Genomic DNA, 14,540 nt, shown 5'->3' with positions numbered 1-14,540 from the left:
CAAATGCCCCTATATTGCAACATTTACGATAGAAAGTGCGCATTTCATTTGTGAACACAACAGCTGTGAGCGCGGTGCCAAAGCTTTGGGTCCGGGGCTGCCACTGCTTCAGCCCCGGATGGTGTGAGCCCCGTATATTTGTGCTCCTCAAAACCGGTATTTTAATGTAACAGAGTGGAACTTAATGTGGAGCGACAGGAGGAGAGGGAGAAATATGGCGGTGCACATAAGAAGATGCATACAGGCCATTGATGTATTACAGGCAGTGAAGTTGCTGTTTCTAGTGTTTCAGGCTTTAGTCACATTTCAGCACACAGATCGGTCCATAATGAAAACTGCAGAGAGCACAAAAGCCTCAAATTGCGCGGCTTCAATTAGCAGAGATGTGCGCACACAGAGCTCTCCACAATCACAAACCAACTTCCTTTTGCTTCTTTTACTTCTCTAGCATTTTGCATCTATAACATAATCTACTGAAATGCCAAATGTCAAAATACAGTTATTGATATGACTCAGGCAGGTCTGAGACGTGTCAGATTAATGTCTGGATTTAACATGAATGTTGTTCAGGTGTCACTGATTGTATCCGGGATTTCGCAGAAACATCAGTACTGATGTTCTGTTTGTTGCTCACAGCTGCTGTGAATCAGATTCTGTCCTTTGACTTTATTAAACACCTGCAGCACCCCACAGCAGCAGAAACGATAAGTGCATCTTTAAATTGACAGAGTGACGTGCGCATTTACGCACGTGGCACAACAACGGTAACTTCATTAAAAGGATCAGTCAGGATCTGACGGTAATTAATGTTCAGTGTTCTGCTACTAATCCACACCACTGACTTTATACAAAGAGATCAGCTGTTACACAGATTCCAGGTTTGTTTGGCGGAATTGTTTGTAATAAAGAAGCCCTTATGGTGAAAAAGCAGTCCTGTGTAAAACAATAAGGGGCTGCGTTGGTGCAGGCGTGTTGTTTAAAGTGTCGGTGAGACGATGAAATATGATCCAGCAGCAGGTTGGAGTAACAGATTATTGGGTTTAAAGACTGATCAGAAAAACACTGCACAGCAGTAATATTCACAACTCTGGAAAGTTATCAAGTTGCAACCATGTTTATTAGTGCGCACATGTGGAGTGCGTCTGTGTCCGCGAAACACACACACACACAGAAAGTTTTTGGCCCCCGAACTTCTGTAATGAATCCGGCGCCCCTGATGTACTGTACAGTGTGTTAACGTACTTGTAATTCATTATTTATTTAATTATAGAGAAATATCGTTTGTGAGTTCATTTGAAAGGAAATCCTTCCACAATAAGCTCTGCAGTCTCACAGAACTGCTGGTTAAACTTGAAGGAGGCTCTAAGACTCAGCTTTTCTTCTATCTTCTGTATCATATACCACATGATATCATCAACATAAACCACGACATCCGTTGTTCACTCTGGACTAAGTTTCTCACACATAAGCTCGAAACACATTCTTGGTCATTTTTCTTTGGAGGCAGTAAAAAAGTGGAATATCCTGCAGATCACTCCTGGTTTATACGGTGAGTTCCTTTCTGTTTATTACGTTTTGGTACTAGATTTAGTGTTATTGAGATGCTTTAATTGCCCTGAAAATTTCATCAGTTTTTCCTGAAGTATCACAACCAGCTGGAACTATTAGAGTCATATCATTTGTAATGAAGTGGTAATTCTTACTTTGCTACAGACTGAGCAGAACACCTTTGATTTAATTTTATAGACTTTAAATTAATGGATGTAAATTATGATGAAATACTATTCCTTGTGGGGCCTGAAAATAGGAAAATCCTTAACTATATTTCAAATATGTACTCAGAGAATATGTTTAAGAACATTTTGATTCCAGTGGGATGTATTACTGATTACAAAGACAAACAGGTTACCAGTAATGTTTAAGTAATGTTTTTCTAATCACTGCATCAGAAAATCTTGCTTGCTTTCTGCAACCAGAATAAGTCGTAGAAGTTCTGCATTCACAAGATGAGGCTGTGTCTCCTGCTCTGCATCTTCTGCCTGATGGCTCCTGTTGGCTACAGTCAGCTTCCAGGTCCTCCTGGTCCTCCTGGTCCTCCTGGTCGAAGAGGTGAGACAAAATCTCCTGGGAAACCTGGTGTGGGTGCGACTTCACTGCTATCATGCTCCTTACAACGTTAGGTCTACACTTCAATGATTTGTTTTCGACAATCTGGCAACGCTACCAGTTGGACAGACAGATGAGTTTGCTTTTAGCTACAATCCTGAAACCTCTCTCAAACCTCCCCAGATCCTTTCATGTCACCTTCCTTATTCTTCACTCTGTGTGTGTGTCAGCTGTCACAGAAGACTGATATTCAAATCTCTGAATACATTCATGCTAATCAGAGGACAAACCCTTATGACTTCAGGTTACAGCATGGCTTTTCCTCTGGCACCATGCTCAGGCTAAATACTGTCATTTCCCCCCTAATCATCTGAGCATTGCAATTATGTCAATTTTTCATCCATAGATTTTTTTTTCAAATAAACAACAAGCATAATCTTTGCTATGTATTATGAATCTTGTTTTATGTCTCTTTCCCTGCTCTTTTGTGGAACAAGGACAGGTGGGACCTGCTGGACCTGCTGGAGCTGATGGACATGATGGATCTGCTGTAACGTGTGGACGAGGTTATATAACTTTTTAAACTTTAAACAATATATATATAAATTGTACTGAATTATTTTCATCAGCTGAACAATTACAGTTTGTCTTTTCCCTAAAATGCAGGATGCAGTAATAGTACATCTTAAGCAAATTTCAGAACGCATGAACACGCGAGTCTAGTCAGATAATGTGTAAACACACAAACACACACAGAAAGGTAAACACTTGTACGAATTCAGTTCAGCAACAATACCTTCCTGAAGCTTGACTGTTTGATTTTTGTTTAGGTTGTTTCTGTGTGATATTACTTCAACTTGGTTATATTTTGAGGCCATAGTATGTAAATATTAAAATACAATGCATTTATAGGGATACACCCCCAATTTTACACATGAAGATCAGTGTCCTCATCACGATAAGTACTACACAGTCTGTGAAAACAGTTACATGTGTTTAAAAGGGGCATTGAAAAGTCTGAGAAAATAACAGGGAATGTCATCAGGGTTATCTTGGTTTCTAATTTCAGATGTTTATCAGAGAGCCTGTTACAAACTGAGGACTTGGAATTTGAAAGATGTGGGCATTGATCAGGCACAGAGGGTCTAATTAAAGACACACTGAGTTGTACTGTGAGAAGTGAGAGTTTCAGTATTTTTGGAGGTTGACCTATATTGGCACTAAAAGTCAGGATATCTTCTTCTTTTTAATAATTGTCTCTTGCAAGTCCCCCAGCTTAATGCAGCTTAATGTAATATTCAATTGTCTTTATTCAGTCAGAGACACTGGCGTCAAGGAATTAACCAGTTATGATTTTGTTTGATAAATGACAAAACGATTCATCAATGTAAAATGGGTTTTAATGAATATTCTGTTGATCGTTGAGTCATTTCAGACCTCAAATTTCAACACAAATCTTGCACAAAAAGTGTGTACACTTAATACAGGCAGAAGATATTGAAGGCCTTTGTATTGGATTGTATTATATTGTAAGGTGTACCTGCTATTGTGTCCATGTGTGATTGGTCTACTAGCTTTGGTCTGCTGTCATGGTCAGTAAAAATGAATGACTGTCTGTCATTGTCATCTGTAACAATCTGGTGACAGATGTGAGGTCCAACTTATTGGCAGTAACTGTATTTAATTTGTTTGATCCAGATCTACTTGACTTTGTTGACCAGGACCTTGAAGCCTTAAAGAAAAGCTTTTCTAAGTTGGAGCTGGGTAAGTATCATATTCAAGAACTACAAGTGAGTGTTACAGGAAGTGAAGTATTTCTGATGTATGATTATCCCATCTTGTTGTCTGAGAAAGTGAAATGTTGCAATGGTTGGCTTCACTAATATTAATGTATCTGTGTTTGTATATAGAGAGATAATATGTTTTATCTTGTTCATCACAACTTCAGAGTATTGGTTTCTAAGTTATTATCTTGTGCTCACAAGATTGCATGTCGTGTCCACAAGATAATTACTGGAGCAAACAAAATGGATCACTTGTGCCAGCAATATCCATATGTTATGTGCACAAGATAAAAAAATATTATGTTTTGGGGGGTTCCATATATTTCTGATATCAGGCATGTTGTTTTCTTTTTTTCAGCTGTGAACCACGACTTTGTCCGGAGAGTTGGTCAGAAATACTTTGTGTCAAACAAGGAGAGAGGCTCTTTCTCCCAGGCCATCGAGTTCTGCTCCCAACAAGACTTAGAGCTGGCTTTGCCCAGGAACGAGGAGGAGAACAGCGCACTGACTCAGCTGTTTGGTGAAGTGGACAAAATGGTCTGGATCTATGTCAACAATAAAAAAGCAGAGGGTCATTTTGAGACAGATATGAAAAACCGTCGTCTGACCTTCACCAAATGGGGTGAAGGGCAGCCAAACGGATCTGTCGGGGATACGGGCTGCACCGTGCTGTCAGAAAACGGCGTCTGGCGAGTGTCACAAGATTGCTCTCTGAATGCTTACATCATTTGTCAGATATAACCATATATCGTATCCCTTGCAATTCTTGCTTTAATGGAAAGTTTTTCATGTGCTCGATCTTATCTGGCGTATGATAAAGTATTGCTTCACTGTGTTGACGCTGTGTAGGGGAAGATGCAGATGCAAAGTGTCCACGCTTCGCATATTTACCACAGATAAAGTGTCCAGCAGAATTTGAACATGACACATCTGTAACCAGTGTTACTGCAAAGTTGTGTTCAGTATAAACGCTTCTTTTTAAAATAAACAAGCCTTTTTGTTATTCACATTGTTTTGCTTTTCTTGTTTTGTTGTTGGGATACAATTTTAGAGGAAAATTGGGTGGTCAGGGTGGTTTGGGATGGTGAGGAGCAAAATATCCGACTGGATCAGCCAAACCAAGGGAACTATGACAGGATCAATTCACACTTGCTGCAAAGATCAGTATATGAACCTGCAGCAGAGACCTGGTAGACCAACCTCAGCTGTAGATGTGGCAAATTTAACTTAGCAACAGACATTTTTAATAATTATATGTGTGCTTCTAATTCTTTAAATAAGTTTAAAAAAAATGAGTCTATGATCTGAAGAAAATATAAGAAATAATTTCTCTACAGTTACATGTGTGATATGTGATAACAGCTTACAGCACAATGTGCTATGTCCACACAATACTTTCAAAAAGTGAAGTAAAAGATCCTTAAGAAGTGTTTGTCTACAGTTTGCATTTAGATGTAGAAATACAGAATAATAGAGAGGTCAAAGATTTTTGAGATAACAGAGATGTGGGTACAATATCTTTAGTCAATATCAGAAAGACTTTTCAAATATGTTTTACATTCAGTACAGATCAAAATAAATAATGGTTTACAAATGAGGGAGCAGCAGATCTTTTTGTTGCCTCATTACTCATCTAAGAAATCTAAAAATCTTCGCTAGCTCCAACTTTCAGAATGAAATAAAAATTTAAAGGTATCCTGTGGAGTTTTTGATCACTATTAGTGGCTATCAAGCAATGTTTGTATGAGTGGGTCCCTGTTTTAGTTGCATCTTCCATGTGCACAAAGATGTGTGAGATGTGTGAGAGCACACTAGCACCACAATACCATAGACCAGGGGTCTGGTGTTGTGGTAATTAGGTTGAACAATGGGCCAGTTTTTTTCAGCACTATTTCTTGACCCAATATGTTTTTAATATGTCTTGCTGGTTTCTTTCTTTTAATTGATTTGATAATAAAATTGATTTGTAAAATAGTTTTAGGATTGTATCTGAGGGCAGAGCGATGGCAAACAGAAAGACAATATCTTCTAAACATGAACATATATGAGACTAGAAATGTAATTGATAGGTTATTCTCACACAATAAACAGTGGCCTGTTTCATTCGTGGTTGAAGTAAAGTTATTGTTATTGATGCGAATCTGTTCTGCTCAGATCGGCAAAATTATGCATTATTAGCCTACCATACATATCATGGCCTAATATTTTTCTATTGGAGCTAATTATTTTCACCAGGTCATGACATTTTGATGCACTGTGCAACATGACAGGGGTTTTATCTCAATTAGGACCAGTAGTACAGCTTGGTGTCTTTTGGCATTTCTATGCTCTAAAACATTTTTGGTTAGGCTGTGATTCATCTGTCTAACAACCCTACGGTTCTTATGTTCTTTTAACTCTCCAATTAACTCTCCAGTTGTCAGTGTTACATAATTTGGTCCCAAAGGTTTTGCAGTAGTTGTCACCTGAAAATTGAAAAGAGCATGTTATGGTATTGCAGTCCTGAAAGAAGAAGTTAAAATTTTTGTGTTATTAAAATTGATAAAAGTTAATACACCCCCACTTTGTAAATGCTTAATAAACACTATAATTTGTGGATTTAGTCAGTGTGGTATCTGTGGTTTGTGTTTTGGAGTACGCTCCTTGGACTCTTGGATTGCTGATGTCATGTCCCAGTTGGTTGGTGAATGCCTGGTGAGGGGGGGTGGGGCTTTGTCCCCCACTTGGAATTGTTCTGAGTAAGACATTGCTCCTTTGCAGGAGCTTTGAAGTCTGGGTCCTCTTCCATGTTCTGTTCATTTTTGGAGCCAAAGTATGCACGGTGGATGTGATGGTAATAAGCCTGTGGTGTTTATTTTCTCCTCTGCTTGATGTCTAGAGCAGCTATGAGGCCTTGTTCAGTCTCTGATTGTCCATATTCCTCTATTAATGCTTGGCAAAGCAGCTGGTAGTCAGCCTTGATATGGCCTGGCTGACGGTCAAGGAAGCTGCGTACCTCAGGGTTAGAGGTCGTCCTGATGAGGTAGAATTTGTCTTCTGTGGTGGCATTGTCTAGCCTCTGGAGAAAGAAGTTGATGTCTCGCAGGTTGGCATGGATGTCATGGTCACCAGAGAGGCTGGGCACAACGGGACTGGTGTTGCGGGCCACTCTGTCCAGGTCTCTTTTGGGTACTCCATGCTGGCGCAGATCTTTCAGGGAGGTGTGTTCTGTAGTGGAAGCTCTGTCATCTGCCTCTGGAGGGTCCCTCTTCAGGGTGGAGGTGATGGTAGCTTCCTGGGGAAGATGCTGTTTCTCTCTCTGGCTGTTGTGTACCCAGTTGATGATGCAGCTGATCACGGGTAGGCGACTGGTCTCTGCTGTCTGGTGAGGACCTAGTTGTGCCTAACCAGGATTCATGCCTCACTTCTTATGAGTGTTTTAACTCTCTTCTCAAGGAGTCAAGTTCATCTTGGTCAGATTGGTGTCTCTCTTGAAAGTCTTTAATTTGGTTTTTAGTCTCTTTCAGTTCTTGTTGAAAGTCAGCTGCCTGTTTTATGGCATCTGCAAGTTGGCTTTGCAAAGTAGTTATCATGGAATTCTTGTCTTTGAATTCCTGGTCAACCTTACATTTGAGCCTTTTGGCTTGCTGCGACTTTTCTTTTAAAGTCTCCCTGGTCAAGCTCCCACATTGTCCTTCGTGCTGTGAGGCAGTCTGCAGGTCATTGTGGGGCTTTTGCATGTTTTCACTCCTTGCATTGAGTCTGTTGCTTTTCCTCTGGTTCTGAGGTTCTGGCGGTTGGTTCTGGGCCTCAGCTTCCAGTTGTCCAATGCATTGTCTGGCTTGGAATAGCTCCTGGTGAAGGTGGCCTTTCTGTTCAGTCACTGTTTCCGTCCTCTGCTCTAGCCGAGCTATCTCCCGTTCACTCTGCCTCAGCTGGGTGATCAAGTGGTTTGCCAGGGTGGGTGCTTGCCATCAGTTCAGCTGTGTGGTAGTTCAGCTGGTCCAGCCCCTAGATCTTTAGGTTGTTGGTCAGGATCTCCCACTGGGTGGATGTGTTAGGATTGGGAGACATGTTGGCTGTAACAGATTACCACACAGACTAATGGGGGGTGCGTAGTTCAAATTGCACAGTTAAAAGAGCTATACTCTTTGAAAAGGCTGGTTAAACTCTTCTACCAGGACTGACAACACTCAGTGCACATGTAGAGGTTTGAAGTTGTTTGTGTCTAGTTAACAATTAACTGCACTTGGCTGGTTGTTACTATGTTCTGGGGAAAGTTGTTAACTCTAGTTTTACTGCTAAGGGTTGTGCCTTGCCTTCACAGGCTGTTGCAGTAGGAGGGCCCCTGGCCTCAACACCTCTGAGCAAAGAGGGGTTGGGCTCAGCCAAGAGAGATAGGGAGTGAGACAAGAGACAAAGAGGGAAGGAGAGAGAGACTGCAAAAGAAACAGCAGTCATTAATTGAGTGTCAATCATACAATGATTCAAAGTGTCATTAAAATGTAGACAGTTGAAATCAAATGTCAAGATTTTGAGCTGTTGATCACCGTTGGTTTCCCTGCTGTTTCAATCAGGGTTGTTTGCTTGGCAAGGGACAAGACTCAATTTTTCCATTGTCTAACTATTTGGCCTTTGTCAATCTAGCTTAAAGCAACTCTGCTCTTAGAGTCAGATAAACAATACGTGATTTTATTGCTGAGCTGTGCAACAGAGCAAAAAAAAAAAAAAAAAAAAAAAAATAGACATAGGAAAGTGTAATTTCCTTGCTATAAGATGTGATCTGTTTTACCATTCCTTAAAGGTCTAGTGTGTAGTATTTAGTAACATCTAAAAGAACAGACTTGGTAAAAATTGAATAGATTATTTATAAGTATATCTTAATTAGTGTCTAGTCAGCAGAAAATAATAATTGTTGTGTTTTCATTACCTTAGAAATAAGCCCTTTATATCTACATGGGAGCGGATCCCCTTCCACAGTGGCCGCCATGTTGCATCGCCGTGTTTCTACAGTAGCGCAGAACGGACAAACCTAACACTGGCTCCAGTGAGGGCCTTACGCGTTTTAGATTCAGTGGGCGACTTTCGGAAATGTACCGGTTTTAAAACAAAGAAGAAGAGAGGACCAAACATTTTGTATTGTGAGACGTTTTTGAAACCAAAATCTGATAAAGGGAGGATTATACTTATTTAGAAAATCACAGGAGCGTGAATTGTCGTCGTCAAAGAAAAAAAAAACACCAAGAAGCTAAACGAAATCGGGACAAGCAACGGCATAAAATGAGGATAAACCCAGATGGAAATCCCTGATGAGAGAAATGTTTGCAGACTGACGCCAAAGTTTCCTGTTTACTGCTGGACAGGTAAGAGTGTAATGTATATTTATTTTGCCCCGCTGGTTATGGTTCAAAACCTAGATGATGTACAATGTTTATTAGCAGTACATTAATTTCCCTGAAAAGAAACGCCACCACGTAACGTTAAATATAAGCACACTTTAGCTTCGGTTTGTGCCTCTCATGGAGCTGGTGGTCTGACAAGAGACAACAGAGAGGCAACGTTGTGCTAATAACCCAACGACTGATTCATTTTCTGTGACAGTTAGACAACACATTGACTGATAACTAAGATATTTAGCGCTGGTAATGTGGTAAAGACGGTAAGTCAGAGTAATGAATTAGTGTGAAAGATAAACTGAGGAGAAGTCTGCTCATCACCGAGTTAATACATTCTGTGAATTTATATATATATATATATATATATATATATTTCACAGTGCTCCATGATCTCATTGTTTGCTCCTATTTTGTCATTTAGGAGCATATGTACACAATAGGGGGCAAAGTTAGCTTATAGTCCAACACAAGTAACGTTTTCCCCGTTTCAATGTTGAAAAACATGTAATTGCGACCAGAATTTCAATTTTACATTCATCAGTCAGAAGTAGAATTTTTCTGTTATTTATTTTGGTGTGTTTATCCAGGCCAGCCAAGGCTCCCAGCATCTTAGGACGTAACATAATGTATTACAATGGTTTGTGACTCTGTCATAAAGAACTTATTTTCTTGATGTTGCTGTTGTTTCTCCAGCTATGAGAGAGGTCCTGTTGTATCAGTGCATGGTATTGCCTTTATCTTCATCCTAAAGTGACTGTGTAATAGGTCAGGGGTATTTCACCATGTGCCATTGATGGCTGGGAGTACGTTGGTTTTTATTACAACCAAAGACAACAAAAGTTGATTTCACTGAGTAGCTACTCGTCTCTGACTGAAAGTGTGTTAATCAATTAAATAATCTGATTTAGTCTGTTGTTGGGATGAAAATCTGCATGGAATGAGGTTGAACAGTTTCTGGTGAGCACATTAGATAAATAGATAGATAGATAGATAGATAGATAGATAGATAGATAGATAGATAGACAGATGATTTATAATAAGTTCATTCATTTGTGCTGTTTTATTTTTCTCAGGCACTATGGGTTGGCATTATTCACCATGTCTGTGACATTCACACCCGCCATATCAGAAGTATTGCAGACCAAGTCAGGAGAGGTCTAGGTAAGTGATACACATTTGTTTGCCTATGTAGCATATTAAGTTACCCTGTAAGTCCTACTCTTGGTTAAATAGCACTATTTTCACATGTAAAGCTGTATAAAATGTATGAAATAGTAAATTATCTCTATGTGTAATGGTACTGTCTTCCACAGAAGCAGTTTCCCTGCAGCTGCTGCTCTACACACAGCTCCTGGAGCAGATGAGGAACAGCAGTGCCAGTGAATCATGGGTGTTGTTCCTGCGATGAGCGCATCTTCATCCAGAGCAGTAAATTGAATACCTTTGGTGTGGTTTTGGTTAAATAGCACTATTTTCACATGTACAACTGTATAAAATGTATGAAATAGTAAATTATCACTATGTGTAATGGTACTGTCTTCCACAGAAGCAGTTTTCCCTGCGGCTGCTGCTCTACACACAGCTCCTGGAGCAGATGAGGAACAGCAGTGCCAGTGAATCATGGGTGTTGTTCCTGCGATGAGCACGTCTTCATCCAGAGCAGTAAATTGAATACCTGTGGTGTGGTTTTGGTCTGACCCATGTCAACTATTATATGTGCAGCAATTTGAATGCTGGAAGGGGATCAGATAAGTTTAATCACACTGCTTTTAGTGTTCAAACACACTAATGATTTGATAGATTGTTCTGTCTTTATCAGTCAACTATGAAGAACACAGAATAAGATGTCAATATGTTTGTTTGAACAGTAAAAGCTGCATGTTTATGTTATCCTTTCATTGTCCAGATTGTAAAGGATGTCCAAAAATGTTTCTGTTAAATAAGATATATTTTTATTACAAATGTCGTTATTCTTAGTGTTGTATTTTATATTTTTATTTTGTGGTTCAAACTAGTGAATTACAGTTAACATAACCTGAAGTGGCAATGAAAATTAATCCATAACATGTACTACAGTGTCCTGTTCTGAGGATCAGTGGTATTCCAACTTCACTACTGTTTTATGTTGCTTTATAAATATAAATAATGACAATATAAATTAATGGTGGAAGTGGTAATGAGAATATACTGACTGCAGGGAAATACTGTCATTGTATAAGTATATATCAATATGTTTGTCATTGCAGTTACCACAGCACATCTGATGAATATCTTTTATTTGGTAAACTTGCACAGTTAAGTTGAACAAATGTGAATATATAAACAAAAAGTTTAATAATTATCCAGAAAATATATAAATATAGAAAATATATAGAACAAGTATAAAATAAATAAAATATCAGAAATGTAACAAATAAATATGAGATGATTTGATGCCTTGATGATGAACAGGCAGGTGTGTGAGTACCTGAGATACTGTGTGGACGTTCCAGAGGACCTGGAGGGAAACGCAGAGGCCAGGTGTGAAACCAGTGTGATGTCTTTGGAGGATCAGGGAACTTGTCCCTGATCCTCCAAACACAGCAAGTGGGGATGACAAGTCGGTTTCCCTGGCCTAAAGAGCCATGCTGTCAATAGATGAAATGTCTATAGGCAGCATTACGATACTCCCGGTTGTCATCCCCAGGCTTCCTGGTTTGGCCAAATACAATAATGTCCTCCCAGTACCGCCTGTGAATGCATAAAAAGCATTTTCAAGACAGTACTGGGATAAGTGAGGTATTAGGCTCACACAATCTGCAGGGTACTGGCCACAGCATTTCGTCTCCCGGTCCATAGGCATGTCTGTACAGTTACTACAAGTACACCATGGTACCCCTGGCACTCCAGCAAACGGTGGGACACCATGCCTGCGCTGATGCATCAAAAATGAGCCCTGGCTGCCTCTGAAGCAGTTCACTGGTGAGCTGCCTGTGCTCCTCCAAGATCATCTCTTCAAGAAGTTTCTGAAAAAATAAAACACAGGAAAACACAGATAAGGCTTTATAGGTTATAAGTTTCATGATATGTTGGAAATATGGTGATGGTAGTGCAGAATATGGATTGTAGGCTGTCCAGTGTTCCCAAACATGTCTACAACAATACCATGATTTTTAAATAAAGTCAAAATATTGCTGCTCGATACTGTTCCTATATAGTATTTATATAATCATTCAGTAGTGTCGCTGATGTTTTCAGTAGCCTTTTTTATACAGAGAACCCGCATTATAGCCGTAAAGAGGATCCGAGGGGAGGACATCTCTCTTCGTTTGATAACATTAAAAGTAAAGTTAGACTTTTCTGTCGGCTTCCCGACTCATTTTAAAAAGACGAGAGAAAGAGAGAGAGAGAGCAGTTGTGGTCGAGTGAGCTAGAGGGTGAATGAAGAGAGGGGGCGCTAGTAACGTTAGTGAGGAAGCTGGTGAATCAGATAAATAAACGATTATTTTCTGATTGTTTCACAGCGGTTAGCTTCTAAAGCACAAACACACCCACACACCTCTTCAACCCTGCAGCTGTGCACTGTGCTGCTTGATTTGGTCTGAATACGGGCTAAACAGAACAGCGAGACGGATTACAGGTGCAGGATTCCCGCCTTGAAGGATTCCCGGGCTGTGTAAAAGGAGCTACTGACTCATGTTACACTGATAACACATCACACTATACAGACTACAAATACAACTTTGTGTTGTATTGGCATTTTTAATATCATGCAGATTGAGTAGGAATATGATAAAATAATTGTATAAATAACGTCACAAACCTCAGTCGCTTTGGTCCCTTTAGAGGGTTTCCAGCCTCTTCCCCTGCTTCCGCGGTGCCGGTGTTTGCTCTCCTCCCTCGCCTGGCCCTGCCTGCAGCAGCACCGCTAACTCGCCCCCTTCCTCTCCCTCTAACCTCCAGTACTTGACTCTGCAAACGGATAATAGAATATGTAACGTTATCCTGCCAACGCTATCTCACTATCAATAATGTGTAACTTTAGAATAAAATAAGGTACGTTTTGTTTAGCATGACGTTGCTAATGTTAGCTTGTATTACCAAAACAATAAAACACTCATAATTTCTATCTTACTTGTGAGCTATGAATGCTTGTATCAGCGCTAGGCTATGGGTTACAGCATGCAAATTTCTGAGTACTGAAAAGTAAGCAATTCTTGGAATCACTACAAGACAGAACTAGCATAGAGGCAAGTTAAATGCCATGCAAAATTGCTTTATTCTGACTGGAATTCAATAATTCCTCAAAATTAGGCTGTGCTCTTCTTTAATCTATGACCAAAGAAAAACAGCTCTAATTTTCATCACTTTAAAATGAGGTCTCACTTTTACAGTTAAGGTGAAACTGTAAATGAATAATCACTCTCTGACTCTGTCATGAGAGGGCACTAACACATACAGGTCACTGCTGGCCTGTCTGTCTAGACTGCTTAGCTTTATTGACCTCTAATTGAAAACAAGATGACGTTCAGTGCGGTGTTGCCCTGCGCATATGCCAAGCAGAGAACCTGGAAGAGATTTGGAATAGAGGAGTAAAAGCTCTGGGCTTCTGTTTACCCTAAACTGCAGTTAAGAAATGGCAACACCACTCTCAAAGTTGCTTCATTAACCAAAATGAGTCTACACTCACTTTACCAATGCATGCGCTCTTGAAATTGTCACTCCAGATCACGACGGATCAGAAGAACTAAAACTCCCAAATAAGGCTAAATTCTAGCCACACAGCATTACACAGCTTCTGCATGTGTTCTATGCTTTCCTGTCTAGCCTTTTCTCTTCCTGAGCTAGTACAGAGAGTAACCATTAAACAGCAAACCTAATGGTCAAGGGGAGTATATAGCACAGTCTTGTAATGAACTAGAGACTCGTAGTATACATTCAAGCTGGCTAATAAAGAAGGGCCCTAGGACTTAATAGACGGGGAATCTCGCCCGAATCTGTCCTTACATACCCCTTAACTGACAGACAACCTTATTGTCTGCTAAACATAACGACTGCGGTTACTTATCCTCTATGTGTCCTTTTGGACATTGGCTGTTAGACTGGGGTCTGCTTACCCCTTGTATGGGATCCTGTCTAGGCCTGTTTCTGAATTGACTCTGAGATCACTCTCATTTTATGCAGCAAAACAGTAACAGACTTTAAGCCACAGCACAGTAATAAACAGAATGTAATATATGAACCTGATACAAGTGCTTGTTGTGATTGCAAATCAGTTTAAACCTTGCCCGCATTC

At 40.0% G+C, this 14,540-nt stretch overlaps 1 protein-coding gene across 2 annotated transcripts; it reads left to right on the top strand.

Moving 5' to 3' along the window:
- Nucleotides 1–1,287: 1,287 nt before the first annotated feature.
- Nucleotides 1,288–4,897, top strand: LOC122966235 (mannose-binding protein C-like). Of its 2 annotated transcripts, none has more exons than XM_044330283.1 (5): nucleotides 1,288–1,549; nucleotides 1,977–2,109; nucleotides 2,604–2,672; nucleotides 3,805–3,870; nucleotides 4,249–4,897. In XM_044330283.1, the coding sequence occupies exons 2-5, from the start codon at nucleotides 2,007–2,009 to the stop codon at nucleotides 4,629–4,631; spliced, it is 621 nt and encodes a 206-aa protein (XP_044186218.1). In that variant the 5' UTR covers nucleotides 1,288–1,549; nucleotides 1,977–2,006; the 3' UTR covers nucleotides 4,632–4,897. The 2 variants fall into 2 exon arrangements, with proteins under 2 accessions (XP_044186218.1, XP_044186219.1); XM_044330284.1 differs by having other exon boundaries at nucleotides 1,950–2,109.
- Nucleotides 4,898–14,540: the final 9,643 nt, after the last annotated feature.

Source organism: Thunnus albacares, chromosome 17, assembly GCF_914725855.1.
Source record: "Thunnus albacares chromosome 17, fThuAlb1.1, whole genome shotgun sequence".
Lineage (NCBI taxonomy): Eukaryota > Metazoa > Chordata > Actinopteri > Scombriformes > Scombridae > Thunnus > Thunnus albacares.
Note: the sequence above shows the minus strand (reverse complement) of the source record. Positions and strands in the feature narration are given on the sequence as shown.